General features: G+C 34.0%; 1 protein-coding gene across 1 annotated transcript in view; it reads left to right on the top strand.

Annotated features, from left to right (window-relative positions):
- Positions 1–1,100: 1,100 nt before the first annotated feature.
- The window catches only part of rhag (Rh associated glycoprotein), a 37,853-nt gene continuing 22,460 nt past the window's right edge, over positions 1,101–16,493 (top strand). Inside the window, 2 exon segments of the mRNA NM_212845.1 lie at positions 1,101–1,302; positions 15,302–15,485. Of these exon segments, the coding sequence (NP_998010.1) occupies positions 1,125–1,302; positions 15,302–15,485 (362 nt within the window). The 5' untranslated portion in view covers positions 1,101–1,124.

Raw genomic sequence — 16,493 nt, 5'->3', positions numbered from 1 at the left:
AAATTAGGGCCAGGGACACGTTGGAGGACTGCGCCCCCCCATGATGTGGGTGTGTCACGCTTGTTTGACTATCCCCTCATAGGGGGCGTTGGTAAGGTGCAGTCATTATGGCGCTTTCCATAGTTCTCCCATTCGTGGATTTTCACAAAGATCAAATCCACTTATAGCACTGGAGTTCACCAACCAAAGGGGAACGTTCGAGGTTACAGAAGTAACCCTTTATTCCCCGAGGAGGGGAACGAAAGTGCTATACTTCGTCGCCATAATGACTGTCCCTTAGCTGTTTGAAAGTCTCTTCAGCTTAAAAGGATGGCGTTTGCTCGCTCCAGGTGTGCTTATAGGCTGGGATAATTGGCAATGAAGCACACCTGTGCAAGCTTACGCTGCTAATTCATTCATTCATTGGCCCGTTCACTTATAGCACTTCCATTCCCCTCCTCGGGGAAGGAAGGGTTACTTCTGTAACCTCGAACGTTCAACCACTGGGTGTCAATCTTTAATACACCACATTTAAATTTATCATAATACACACTGTTTACATTGTTGGTTACCAAAAAAAAATTTAAAATTCTTTATTTAGGAAGTGAGAATGAAATTTCCCACTGCACTCATTTGCTGCATGTTTGCTGCTCTATAGCTCAACTCTCAATCATCAGGGTGTGCCAACAAGAAAAACCACAAAACACATGCAAAAGAATGTTTAAGCCTGCAATAATCTAAATAACAACATAACTATAAATCAATTGCCTATATTTACAATTTCTAAACTCAATTGCTATTTTAATGTGAAAAATATGGTCAGCCAGTGGTGAGCCATTAAATTCCCATAACACAAAACAATATTTTGGTGCAGTGAAAGTTGCAATATTTATGGTTCCCTAAGGAGACCTGTGCCATAAAGACTTCTTTTTATTTATGCCCTGACTTTCTCTCAGTAGGAGGAGAGAAGTTCATTCCCACAAGTGCTGTGCAGCAGGGGGTGTGGCCCTTCCCACCTTAATTGTCTCTCTTGTCATTGGTCTTTCTAAAACCTGCTGCCAATTCAAAACCACCAGCCAGTTTCTGCGCTTCCCCCACAAGCTCCAGACAGGGTGAAGAGAGAGGAGAATCAGCAGAGGAACAGCATGCCGACATACAGCACCAACATGAGGCTTAAGTTCCCCATTCTGGCCTTGATTCTGGAAATCATCACCATTGTCCTGTACGCCCTGTTTGTGGTTTACGACACCGGGGATGACAAAGGACATGGGGATCATCACGAAAAAAGCAATCAAACCGAAAGTCCAATGACTCTTTATCCCAGTATGTATCTTGTCATTTTTATGCTTTTCTAAATTAATTGAGTTAAATTACATTTGAAGATAAATCTAATCGGTATATTTTTACTAGTTTTACTAACTCAGCAATATATATTAGAAACTTATATATGGAAATGTTATATATTGTTATGTATATGTTGTGATTAAATGTGTTATTTATAATTGTATGTATGTATGTGTCTATTTATCTATCTCTATGTATGTACACACACACACACACACACATATATATATATATATATATATATATATATATATATATATATATATATATATATATATATTTATATTAAGATAGATAGATTATCTTAATAATTTTTGATTATTAATTATTTATATATAAATATTCATTCAAATATTCATTAAATATATATATATATATATATATATATATATATATATATATATATATATATATATATATATATATATATATATATATATATATATATACATATATATATATTTGTATTGAAAGATTGAAAGTAATATTTTCTGGGACAATTTGCACTCTTTAAAGCTGATGTTTATTGCCAGATTAGCTATTGATTTTCATGGTGCTGCTCATTTATAAGTGTTCACTTTATTTCTGTCAGTATTGCACTACTGTACATTCAACACGCGAGTCTCTAAAAATACTTCATCCTGAGCAAGAGTTAATGCTGTGCTCTCATGAGAAAAACAACAGAGGAGACATGAGTCTTCTGTTTCCAAGTCTCATTCTGAACATCAACTGGTGAATCTATGCAGTCAAAAATTTACGTTTTAATTTATGATGAGGAAAAAATCTGTCATAGAATTGTTAACAAGACATACTATTGGCTGAACAATTGAGCAATTTGAATATAGCTGAATGGAAAAAGTTTTGTGAAGTTTTTGTGCTTTCACCTGCTAAAAGTTGCACACTTAAAGGGATAACTCATACTGAAGAATGTTTGGACAAAGCTTCTATTGCAGAAACAAAAGATTCTCAGATTTTTTTTAATGGCTGTTTTTTTTACATTCTTCATAATATCAGAAGTGAAGTGAAGTAAAGGTTGAGTAAATGATAACAACATTTTAATTTTGAGGTGAGCTGCACCGTTATTTTTACAATAGAAAATAATATAAACCAAAATACTGCAATGTGTGTATGTCTAATGAAGCCAAAGTAATGTATTTCTTTTCACCTTCCATGGCTTTGTTAATGATTTTCATGCTCATTTTGGCAGTTGTGTATATTTTGTGTAGAATTTGAGTTGATATAGTTTTTATATAGTAGTCAGGGATGTGTTTTTACACTGCAATGGTGTTAAAAGCACTGTTTATGATGGAATTTGTGTAGATTTTATGTATGAAACATCAAATCAATTTGAACTAAAATAGTTTATGTATTTCCCAGAACTAATGAATATAGTAGTATATGTATAGTCTTGGTCATATTCTTGCAGTTTTTATTAATAAACCATTGACTGACTTTTGGTTCAACAAACTTTTAATAGCTTAAAACAGCTTATTAATAGTTAATAAAGTAAAGGTTTAGGCAGGATTATAGATGTAAAATACTGCAGAATATAAGTGCTAATAAACAGCCAATATATTAATAATATGTAGATAATAAGCAACTATATTGAGGATTGGTTAATTAAACTTAAGTGTTACCCATTTTTTTCAATGTTACTCATGCTATTTCTGTATATTCAACATGATACCATTTGATTGCATTTGACATAATTTGTCAACAACTGGTGGAAATTCTCCGTTTAAAAACTGATAAGCGTGTATATTTTTGGGCGTGGCCCTTTCACTGATAAACACTCATCCTTTATAAAAGGAATTATTCATTCAGTGTTAATGGGATTTTTCAAACTTCAGTCACATTCTTTTCATTTACTCAAATAAAATTAGCGCATTTGCAGAAAAGACAAGCAGTGGCGGTCAATTAAACTTCTTTTTATCTTTAAGTTGCACTCGTGGTTGTTTGCTTGGACGCGGTTGGGACTGAAACCACCTCAGGGTGTGGAGAGTATGAACATGCAAGATTATATACAATGTCACACGCGTGCTTAAAGATTCAACCCTTCCAAATAAATAACTTTAGTCATTCCCCAAGTAGATTGAACTGTAATGTTCAGATCATTAGTGCTTGACAAGTCCTGTCATCTGTTTGTTCACAAGCTGCAGCTGTAGTTGATGTCTTTTCAGACACTGGATGGTTCCAGCCCCCTGTATCCTGTAAACAATAATTTTCTCAAACAAACAAGAGTTTGATTGTTTAGTTCAAAGGATCGAGCTCCACATTCTTAAGCAATGCTGGGTAGTAACTGATTACATTACATCTAGATTATGTAACCATATTACAATTATAGTACATTTTAAAATGCTCATAATCAGATTACAGTTGTTTTTTTATGGATTACAAGATGACATATTATTCACACAGTGACACTGAAAATAATTAATGGATTATCTTTCATTTCCCTTATGCTCACAAATAACTGAACCTGTTTTGGTCTCGTAATGTCATTCCTAATTAAATTATTTAAATTTAATTATTTATAAACTTGCAAATTGTTCAAATCAGATCAACGTGATTAGTCAAAATAGTCTAAATGTCATCTCAGTGTTGAATCTGCACTCAAATTGATCACAGTTTTTGTTATTTGTACTCAGTAATGGACAGTGGTGGGTAAGCTACTCTAAAACGTAATTAATTATCAATTACATCACTCAAATTGTATTTCAATTACTTTTCTAATGACTTTGTTTTTAAAGTAACAGTTACTCAAAAAGCCATGTACACTAAAAAAATCCATTCATGTTGTCCCAACTCAAATCAATTAAGTTAACTTCTCTAATCTCAAAGAATTGTGTTATTTCAACTGATTTTAAACAAGTAGTTTGAACAAGCAACAAAAAGTAAATTTTGGGTGTGTTTACTTGCCTCAAAACTACTTAAAATCCATATAAATTTCAATGCTCATCAATATTAATAATTGGAGTCAAACCAGCACTTTTTAGCTTTACTTGAAAAATACATTATCACATAAAAAATTCAAATCATATCGTCACCTTGGAATTATAAGGTTCTATATTCGTTCTGAATAATTTTAAGATAATGAGCTTTAAAGTTTTTGCAATGTGGCGCAAGGCGCGATGCAATAGTTGTTTGCTAGTTTCAGCTTGGTGCGAGAGTCGTTTTGAGGCATTGCGCCATGCTGTTTAAAAAGCAAAAGCATTTGCGCTCATATGTGCACCCTTAGGTGTTGCTATTTTGAGAAATTATAATTGATTTTTCAATAGACCAAAACAAACCTGGTTTAAAGTCCAGCGCAGAATTGCGTTTCGCTTACACACTGCTTAATACGCACATGATGTACTGCAATACGCAAATATCTTTACATATCAAAAAAATCTATAATATTAAGGATATATATAGGATATAATAAGAATATATATATAGCATATAATTATAAAGGATTAAAATATTACAAAACATATTATTTTCTAGCCTACATAAATATGAAAAACCACTGCTTTTATGCCTTCTTTATCTCGGGAGGCTTTTTCAGTTCATTCATAACAATTTGCTTTTGTAAAATGTTATTATTATTAGCCGTAATATTTATTATATCCATATTTATATTTGTTTTATTAAAAACAAGCTTTTTTGCCCACATGCAGGTTTTAGACCATATGGGGCACAGCATGTGTTTTAGGATATAACTCAGGTTTTTGAACACACTTCGTAATTATTGTTCATTTATTCGTTTGCTGGAAATTAGAACTGAATTTAGAAATAGTTTTAAACAAAATAATTAGGCTAATTGATGTCTGTGCGTAAAGGTTTCCCTATCCACTAGAGTGAAAGTGAAAATAGATCATTTATCTCTCATTCTCGCGCGGTCGATGCTCTGTTTAACTGTTTTCTTGCTAGTGAAATGCTCAGTTTTTCCACTTACACTTACTTTATGTCATGTAAATAGTAAATGCGCTTATGGCATGACGCAACTGGCTCTTAAAGGAAATGGGAAATGAGAATCTGATTGGTTTATTCTCAAAACACACCTATAACTCATTAGGAAAATAAACTCAACCCTTTTAGACCATGCATGCGCCACAGCGCAAAGCGGATTTTTCTGTCCATATATTAGCAAAAATTACAATATCACCCTGCAGCCCAAGAAAGATTACCGAATAAAGCTGAACAGGGCTAAAGGCTGCTTCTGTGTCAAGCGTACATGTGAGGTCCGACACAGCATTCACATGGTCACATAGCTTTCGCCTTGGCTGATGCAGAAGTATAATGGCTACGCACAAGGCAGGCACTGTGGGTCTCGGCTATTGCTCAATGCAGAAGTATATACCGGCCTTTAGCCTGGTCAGTACCTGGATGCTAGAACACATGGAAAAACTATAGGTTGCTGTTAAAAGTGGTTTTATTAAGGGCTAGCAGAGGCCGCTCAAACTGTGGTCTGTGTGAGTCCTAATGCCCCAGTGAAGTGAAGGGGACACTATACTCTCAGTGAGCAACATCTTTTGGATAAGACATTAAACCGAGGTCCTGACTCTCTGTGGTCATTAAAAACCCCTTGGTACTTCTTGTAAAGAGTATGGATGTAACCCTAGTATCCTGGCTAAAATCTTTCTATCAGGTCCATCATGGCCTCCAAACATCCACATCCACTGAATTGGCTCTATCACTGTCTTTTTTTTTAAAAATTAAAATAGAATTGTTGTGTAATATAGTTGCATAATAAAAAAATACAATCTTTCTGCTTCTCTGTATTGATTTAAACAGAAATATTAAATAAATGTACAGTTTTAGGGCAAGTACATTATAAGTAATTGTAATTACATAAGTTAAAAATAAAAAGTACACCCTTAATTTTCTTTTTCAGCAGAAAGGTCATTTAATTACAGTAACTATTTACTTTGTAACTAACAAACTACTCCCAACTCTAGTTTTGGATACCAATTTAAAACTAAAATTTTCTAAAAAAAAAAAAACAATGTTTTTAAAAAGAAAAAAAATATATATCTTGGTCAGATAAATGAGGAAACTGATTGCAACAAACCATTTAAGTTCAAAAGCTAATGAGTACTGTGAACTTAATCTATTTGAGTAAACAAAGCAATTTGAGCACAGTAAAACCCAATAAATGAAGAGAACTCAAACCAACTTGATAAAACCCAATAAGTTAAAACAACTCAAACCGTTTGAGGAAACCGATTGCCACAAACCATTTGAGTTAAGAAACTAATTTATTTGAGTACTGTGAACTTACTCCATTTAGGTTTAAGTAATGCATTTTCAAATGAGTAGAATTAACTTTCAGTCAATTTTAAGTTAACTACACTAATTTCATTTGATAAAGTTGACTGTTGGGTTTTACAATGTGGTTATTGTGTTTGTGAAGTTATAAAAACAGTGTGACAACCAAACTAATCAAACCATTTACCAGCCAGTGAACCTAATGACCTTTAAAAAACATTAAAAAAAAATATGTAAAAATGAAAGGCAAATAAAAAGCATATGTGTTTACTGGGAAAACTAAGGCCATCTGTCACTATTGGTACATGCATGCGAAGGATTCAAGAAATGAGTGAGAAATCCTTCAAAGAAAAGAAAATAAAGGGCACTTTAATCTTGACAAGAGAGAAAACAGATATAGCTAAGTTATGTCACCATGCTCTAAATTAGTGCTGACAGAATGTAATTAAGTCGCCCAGCATTCGCAAAGAGAGGAAAGTTTCCACCCATTAGCAAAATGAGCCTTTTGAGATTCTATCAGCAAAATCTGTTGCATGTGGGAACTATGAAAACTTTCACTGGGAAAATCAGTTTGTTTGTAGTAGCTGCCAATATTTTGGGGGGAAAAAATGGATTGTGCACCTTTGCTCAGCCGGTAAACTTATCTGCATTGCACTGTGATGCTTTTCCAAAGTTTGCATGCATGAAATAGTCAGAGAAAAGTCCACTAGTTAGCCCTATCATTGTAAATATGTTTTGCTCAAGATCAACACAAACATCAGAAGAAAAGACGTACTTTCGAGCAACAGCTGATAAGGGTTGATAACCTCTGTTTCAGCGGTGTCAGAGGCCCACTTCAAGGCTGTTTCCAGGCTTTTCAGAAGGACCATGGAGAATAAACAGCTGCATAAACCGCTTAGACTCAGGGTGCAAATTGCAGGGGGGATTGGGGGTTGAAAAATCTGTACTTGACAAAAAAAAAAAAAAAAAGTAATAATAATAGTTAGTATACATTGAGTAATCATAATATCACACCATATCCCGGTTTTGGTTGTTAGCACTGCACAGACTGATCATTGGTTGACATCTGTAAGAGGTATCGAGAGCTGATGGCTTCTTACACTTTCAAATCACAGTGGTGGTGCTTAGATTTCATGAAGCAAATGGTCTGCATGACAAACTGAATTTGTCATTGAAATTTATTGTTAAAAATACTCTCTTAAAGAGTTGTATAACAGCATCATTATTATTTAATGACAATTAATGACATTTTAAGGACAAATTCCCTTTGTACCACTGTAGTAGTCAAGAAAAATATTAACACTTAATGGCAGTCAATGACAGTTGTCAAACACATGCATACAATTTCATTCTTATGAATGACATGTGTCATGTCATTATTGACACATACCAGACCCGAAAGACCCGACCAGAGTCTCTGTAGTTGGTTAGGTGGAAGATTATTAAAAGTATAAAAATTATTATTATTTTTGTTATTCAACAAAGCAAATCTTTTTTTTAAAGGTGTTCCGAAAACAGAAATATCTGATTCTCGTCCATATCGATGTTCACATTGCACTTACATTATGTTCAAAACAACGACTGGCGCATTTGTATCACATTCCAAAATTTTAATATATATAAAAAAAAAAGTGCTGCCGACTGATCACTGGCAGATACTGTAATCTCTATGTCTAATCGACTCAGATATTATGCATAATATAGTTTAATAAGTATTCATTCATTTTCTTTTCGGCTTAGTCTCTTTATTAATCTGGGGTCGCCGCAGCGTAATGAACCGCCAACTTATCCAGCATATGTTTTATGTAGCAGATGCCCTTCCAGCTGCAACCCATCTCTGGGAAACATCCATACACACTCAACCACACTCATACACTACGTACAATTTAGCCTACCCAATTCACCTGTACTGCATGTCTTAGGACTGTGAGGGAAACCAGAGCACCCGGAAGGAAACCCACACGAACGTAGGGAGAACATGCAAACTCCATACAGAAATGCCAACTGACCCAGCTGAAGCTCAAACCAGCGACTTTCTTGCTGTGATATGTGATATTATACCATATATAGGAGAGGGAAGTCTGGGGTTCTCTCCTAAGATGGCTGCCCCCGCGACCCGGCCCCGGAAAAGCGGTTGAAAATGAATGAATGTAATATATAACTTTTTACAACAGTTCTGTCTGGTTCTTGAATCTGATTGGCTAATAGTTGTGTGATATTCTGCAATATCAGGACTTGTACAGCCTCTTTATTCTTGTGTATTACTCACATAAATTGACAGCAGATCAATATACTCACTACAGTTTGGAGATGTTGAACAACATAATGCACTTTTGAGGCTTTTTAGGCAAGAATGTAGTTGTTTAGATTGCAACTATGCAGTTTATTTATGAGGATAGTGTCTATTTTAAACATTTAAATACATCTTCATCAGCCTGTCATACTGAGCAGAGCAAAGACGGTTGATGTTGTCCATCCACAAGATGGCAACAGAGACCAAATAATAAGCCCTTAGAGGAGAAAAATTCATAATTTCTAACTATAGCTGATCAAATCATAATTAAATTGGTAAGTGACATTCGACAATCGATCTCTCTCTTTTGTATGTTGTAGTGCTGTATTTATACCATAGCAATTGTAGTTTATTGTGTGAGATGTGACTCGCATATCAGGAATGTATGTATTTTGTGTTAGCCACTCTTTGTATAACCCCAAGTTACTTTTTGGTTGGCCATTTGTTTGTGTCTAATGAGTGTTTTCGTTGCTGCAGACTAGTTCAGTAAAAAGAAAGAAAGAATAAATGCCCGCACATGTTTAGCGATTTTCCTTATCACAAACACAACAGTAATTTGGTAGTGATTGCGTTGCTTTGGCTTTTTCGGGGGATAATTAGAGCAGAGAAATACTGTGAAGTGTCTGCAGACTGATGAAATTTTATGCATTTCAGAATTATAATATTAAAATGTCAGCAAAAACACCTATTTTGTCATCACTTTAGACATTACGCTGGAGAATCATTCATATACTAGTTCTAAAGTGACATTTGTGAAGTAGTAATGACTTGTGCTGTTCTGGCGTCAGCTGCAGATGTGAATAACTGGCGGAAGAAATTCCTCATACATAAAGGTTTTTTAGACTCTTCTTGTTTGATTTTTTTCTTTAATTTCACAATTATGCCATCAAACTTGTATAAACATGAGTAGCAATGTGATATGGCTGTAAATCGTCACTGGTGGGACACTAAGGCAATTGTGCCAACGCACACCTCCCTCCGGTGGTATCTAATATATTATGACCCAACCTGAACCTGGCTGACCATTTAAAATATAGACCTGAACCTGCACAGGTCCTTAGGTGCTCTTTGAAGACCTCTAAGCATTTTCACAGTTAAATCAGATTCGAGAATCAGAAAGAACTGTGGAGTTTCATTAGTGTGAAACAAGACCAGTTCATCAGGCACATTCAGTTCCATTACTTCAGTTCAATGTAAATGTTAATGTGTTGAAGGATGTTATTTGCTGTAGAGTAGCTCTATGGACCCCAACTAAGCAAGCCAAAAGCGACAAGGCTGAGGAAGGATGGGAAGGGCCTTGATGATAAAACCAGATTTCATTAAATTTTGGGGGATCCTTCGCTGAGATGTTTTTTTTTTTTCTGCAGAACTTCAAAGAATGACCACTGAGAATTCAGAATATGCAGAACTGGAGGACATTCTGCTGTTTGTTTGTTTTCAGATGGCTCGCGTAGCCAGATAAGACTGAAATTAGCTGATGATATTTTAATCATCACATTTATCTGCAGTTTTTCCTGTTTAGTCTGTTTTTTACTGAATCATCATATTATAGTTTTTTGCATGGTCTTTCAGTAGCATGAGCATGTTGTAAAAAGAGGATATGATCGTTAAGAATGTCAACAAGCAATAAAAAGATATAGCAAGCTATAAGTATAATCAATGAGCAAATAAAACTTAATGTAGTTAAAGGCCTCATCAAACAAATCATAGCTGGTGGTTCTTACAGGAGTCATCGGTTATCTTGAGGAGCTTAACAGATGTCAGACATGAGCGCTGTGATTGATGACTATTTGGGTTTGTCGGCTGGAAGGCGTAGATTTTGTGTAGATTATTGAATGGGTGGAGGGTTTCAGAGGCATTCCTAGGAAGTCTGGAGTACTGTTCACCTATTCAAAGCGATTTGGAGGTCCACGCTTTGCAGTTCCACTTGTCTCTCTTGGGACTGACAATGAGAGCCTTCTTAAACTTCCTGACAGTCGTTAATGTGTCTGATTATTATCAGCCGGCAGAATGATATGGCTTGTATTGTGTAGTCTGGAAACGCTGATGAATCAGGTGTTCTGGACTGGGTCCTATCGCTCTGTCCATCCCTGTTCGGTTTCCTCAGCTGGACAGCCTACAACTCATTTCCTCTCAGCAGGAAAGATGGACAAAGTTCAGCAATGCTGCCGCTTCGCAATCAGTGTGTACATGCAGGCCTGGTTTCCACTTGACATTAACATGGATCTTTAGTATGCAAAACAAAATAATCAATCAAAGGAACTCGAAATATTAATGAAAAAAGACACTTTTCGCTTGTATATTTGGACAGATTTTTGTTGTTTTGCATAATTAGAAAAAAATCCTTATATCCAAAGACCTCAGATACAATAAATACCCATGTAGCTGCTTTTGTTTCTTTGATTTTGTATATTAAAGAAGTAGTTCACCCAAAAGATACATTTACCCCATCATTTACTCACCGTCAAGCCATCTTTCATATGACTTTTTTCTGTCAGATATTTTTTTCTGTTATCCTGGCTCTTCCATGCTTATAATAGTATTAGATAGTGGCTTTGAATTTATTTTAAAGCTATAGTAAATATGTTTTTTTTTTTTTGGTAACTTTAAAATAATGGTCCATTAGTTAATGTATTTAGTAACATTGACCAAACAATAATTAATACATTTATTACATCTTTGATAATGTTATTTAGGTTTAATAATGTTAGTTAATGTTAACTCTCAGAGCATTAATAGGATATATGCATATGCATGCAGAAGGTTTTAATGTGTCAGTTACCTAGGTCAAACGCTTCCGGTGAAGTGTATGCCGTTACAAAATTAGTAAGTTTTAGGTATTATTATTATTTTTTAAATCAACAATTTTTTTTACTGCCTAAATGATATACACTATCTCTGAATGTACAAGAAGCACTGCATTAAATTATGTTTTTCCGTGCCATGTCTTCAAAATATTTACAATTTACTTTAGTATTTCCAATGCGGTTTTTGCACTAGCCTGCTGATCCTGACGGGCGCGTGCATGTAAATAAGTTTTCATTTTGGTTTACGATTTAACTAAATAAATGCTGAAGTCTATTTAACTGATTAGCCTATATTTAATTTGAATACAACATTGATGCTGTAAAAGGAATTGTATAAAATTGAAAAAGTCACATTAACCATTCACCGGAGGTTAATTTGTATGGGAAGAAACACTAGATCTGCATATACCCCATTAATGCTATAACAAGCATAAATTTGGATGTTAATAATGCATTAAACAATTATAAACAATTCTTATTGAATGCTTTACAAGATTAATCATACTTAGTTAATCTTATAATAACTAATGGACCATTATTCGAAAGTCTAGTAGTACATTTGAATACAGGTTGAGACAAAATTGATGTACTTTTAGTTTTAAGACATTACTTTAAGTGTGCCATAAGTGTAACAGTGGTACTTTAAGTGTACAAGTAGTCCACAATTAAAGTTTTCATTTGTACTGCGAGTGAGCTTATGAACATACTAGTTTGTTTTTTAAATACATTTATTTGTAATCATTCTTATAGTGCACTCAAAGTTTTCTAGTGAGACAGTTTTATTGACATATTTAAAGATTTATTTTTAGTAAAGACAGCTCAAATATGCAGTTTATATTTTTAGGAAAAAATATATAGGCCGCTCAATGAAAAGAGTAAATACAACTATACACCACTTATACTGTACTTAGAATTAGTAACCATTCTTTTAAGTTTACAGTATGTCAATGAACAAGTAAAGGCCAAACATTTTTAACAGTAATTTGAAGTATATTTCAGAGAATAGCAAATTTCAGAGAATTTTGGATGTCTCCTTTACCTATCAAACCCAGGTCTTTTAGTCTCTAATAATAAGCTGTTGATCTGAATCAGAAGTGTTTGGTTAAGGAAACATGGAAATTGTGCAGTGAAAAACTTAAAAAAGTTGACTGAATGTCAATTTTAGTTCAAGACAAGTATTATCGCACTTCAATGTACTTTTTTTCTATAAAAATAAACATCAACCTGTGTAACCATTTTCAAAAAAAAAAATAAAACAGATAAACAAACTGTGCACATATCTTGAGGGTTGTTGTGCTTCAACCAGTTAAAGCACTGAAAAGGCTGGTTTACTTTGAAAGTGACTGATCCCAGAGTAAGTATATTTTGTTACAAGAGTCATGTGAAATGAATAAAACAACACACGCAAAGGGTTACTTGGGGCATTTTCTTAACATGTCATTTACAGACTAATAGAAGAACACACAAGTCCTTTGTACAGTGACATGGTTGTAGGTTATTGGATCGTTTAGCAAATTTGTCCACATTTTCCTCTAAATATATGTTTTGTATGCTGAGCTGAAATGTGTTGTTCAGGACGAATTAATTTAGTGTTAAACATGTGCACTCATCTCTACTTTCTTTATCTTTGAACAACAAAAGCAGAAGAACTTCCATGTAACTTTTTCCAAACAACACATCAAGCATTAAAAGCATCACAAAAGCATATATTATAGCCTGTATGTTTTATTTTAAGTATTTCTAAGACATTAAAAATAATATTGACCAATAAATAGATGGACATTTGCCATATTTTAAAAGCTGTTATTTTTTGAATGGGCTAAATGTGGTTCTTAAAAAGCATTTTCTAGACAAGCCAAAAAGTCAAATTCAATGAGTTTATCTTTAAAGTGAGCAACTTAATCTGCCAATGGGCATACAAAAAAATCTATATAAATAAAATCTTCTTGTTTTTGCACTGAATTCAGAATTCAATGTATTTTATTTACAACATTGGCAGATTATTTAGCTTGTTGTAAAGAAAAACTTATTAATTTGGACATTATTTCTAAGTGCAATATCTTTTTTTCTACTTGTCTAGATAATGCTTCTTGATTTAATTTATTAAAATAAAAAATATATACATATAAAAAAATTTGTTTTATTTTTAGATATGTGGACTAGAAACAAGACAGAACCTCAAAGAGGTGATTATACTTGGTGTGTGAAAAGTAATATTAAAAGAGATAGTTCACCCAAAAATTAAGAATCTGAAATTATTTACTCACCCTTGACTTTTTTCAAACAAGCAGAAAAGGATATTTTGAAGAATGTTAGATAATATCCATAGTGAAAAAACTACACTATAAAAAAGTGATTAGTTGACCTTTCTTTAAAAAAGAGACTAAACTTATTGCCTTATAATTATTAAGTAAATAATAATGTACATAATTATAAAAGTTAAGTCAATTGGTTTACTCACTTTTTACAGTGTATAGGTGTCATTTGTCACAATTTTCAAACATTAGCATAGCTAGCAACTAGCTTTCTGCATCTGTTGGAGCCATAAAGAGCCTTAAAAGATTTGTAATATTTTTCTATAATAATATATTATTTGTATTGATATATAGAGCTGTTGTAATTTGGATACAGCATTTTCTTTAGTATATTTTGTGTTATTTTACTGTGTACATGACGTTTCATATGTTAACTAATGTCATACGTCATAGCAACCCAGAAAAAAGGTTCAAAAAAAGAAGGAAGGGGTTTGATGGTAGACATGTCTTTTGACCGATCTTCAGAACCATTTCATATTGAAACTTGGAAAAGTGTAAATAGTTCTTACGTTTGTTTTTTTATTTATTTATTTTTTTAAGGAATGGAAAATTAACTGTTACATTGCAAGTTTGTGGTTTTTCATGTCAAATTCTTTGTGCCGAGTCCACATGGAAATGGCAAAGAACTGAAAGTAATAGATCGCCATAACAGCAACTCTCACATGGTCACCCCCTGTAGCTAAGCAAGGCTACGCCTGGTCAGTACCTGGATGGGAGACCAAATGGAAAAGCTAGGTCGCTGTCCTAATGCCCCAGTATATTGATAAGGACTCTTTCTGATAAGCCATCTTTCTGATAAGATGTTAAACCGAGGTCCTGACTCTCTGTGGTTGTTAAAAATACCAGGATGTCCTTCAAAAAAGATTAGGGGTTTAACCCCAGCATTCTGGCCAAATTTTCCCACTGGCCTCTATCTATCATGGCCTCCTAACCATCCCCATAACATCATTGGCTTTATCCTCTGCCTCTTCACCAGTCAGCTGGTGTGTGGTGTGCAGTCTGGTGCAATATGGCTGCCGTCCCATCATCCAGGATGTGTAAATGTGTAAATTCATTTGTCCAGAAAAGCACTATTTAAATTTAAATAATATTGATTATTATTGTTTTTAAACTATCCTTTAATGGCTATAAAACTTGTAGTATCACTGAAGTCATAATGAAAGCAGTCTAAACAGATGATATCACAAAGGAATTTATAATTACTGTGTGGATATACAGGCATCAGCCACCAATGGCAGTATTATAAACATTGCTAAACATTGTGAAACATTGCGAACATTGTTTTTTAATGCAGCTCTTTATTATGTGTCCAGTGTTTCAGGATGTACACGTGATGATCTTCATTGGCTTTGGCTTCTTGATGACCTTTCTGAAGAGATATGGCTTCACCAGTGTGGGCGTCAACCTGTTGCTGGCTGCCTTCGGCTTGCAGTGGGGTCTCCTCCTCCAGAACGTCTGGCACATGCATGGTGGAAAAATTAGAGTCAGCATTGATAGGTAAACTCTGCTATTTGTTTAGTGATATAGGAGATCCTGCACTGTCAAAAATATCCATAAAATAGCAGCTTTTCGTATTTTGTGATTCATCATGCTTTTATTTTTCCCCATTTATTTAAGCTTTTGAATTGCACTATGAGAGCTTGAGCTTTCTTCCAAAAAAAGTTTTTAAAAACAGTGATTTTATTCATGTTTTAATAGTTTGGCATGATATATTGTCTGGGTTGGAGTTGGATATTACAGTACAAAAAAACTTGTAATGAACAGCCAGTACATTTTCTGTATTTCACAGACTTGTTTCCCTCTATAATACTTCTTATACATTATTTAATTTCAATTTTTAATTAACAGTAATTTAAATTACTAAAATGTCAATAAAAGTCCCTTTGTTAAACTGTAGAGTTGAATTTTCAACAACGACAGAGCAGAAACCAAGCTCTCATAATGCTATTCACAACTGTAAATAAATGGAAAAAACAGCCTGATCTCATGAGAAAACATAAGTATTTTACGTTTTGCCAGATTAGTGGCTAATGAGTTCAGTCAATGGAAATTGTACGATTTTAAAAAGGAGGCGTGGCACCCAGCCCCACCCCTAAACCCAACCGTCATTGGGGGATGAGCAAATTGTACTAAATTGTACGAATCAGATCGTACAAATTCATCCAAATTAGTCACCAAATCAAAAAGTTACGAATTGCGGAGAGATTTTGTTAAAAAAAACACACTTGTAAATTACAAAATACAGAAAAAGTTATTTAACGGATATTTTTCACAGTGTGTGTAACTGATTTACTAATAAAGCTGTTATTTATGTTAAGGATAACAGACGATGCTTCAGTGCTGTTTCTAATAATGGAAGGAACCATAGTCAGGGTTTCCACTTACACTACAGTTATCACACCTAAACACACTGTTCAGATGTTGTATTACGAGACATTTGCAACATCGACCATTCTGAAAACTAGCCCTACATACATTTCTGGAGATCGCAAATTATGTAGCCAG

The sequence above is a fragment of the Danio rerio genome, chromosome 20 (assembly GCF_052040795.2).
Source record: "Danio rerio strain M-AB ecotype USA chromosome 20, GRCz13ab, whole genome shotgun sequence".
Classification (NCBI taxonomy): domain Eukaryota; kingdom Metazoa; phylum Chordata; class Actinopteri; order Cypriniformes; family Danionidae; genus Danio; species Danio rerio.
This window is presented reverse-complemented; position numbering and strand designations above follow the sequence as displayed.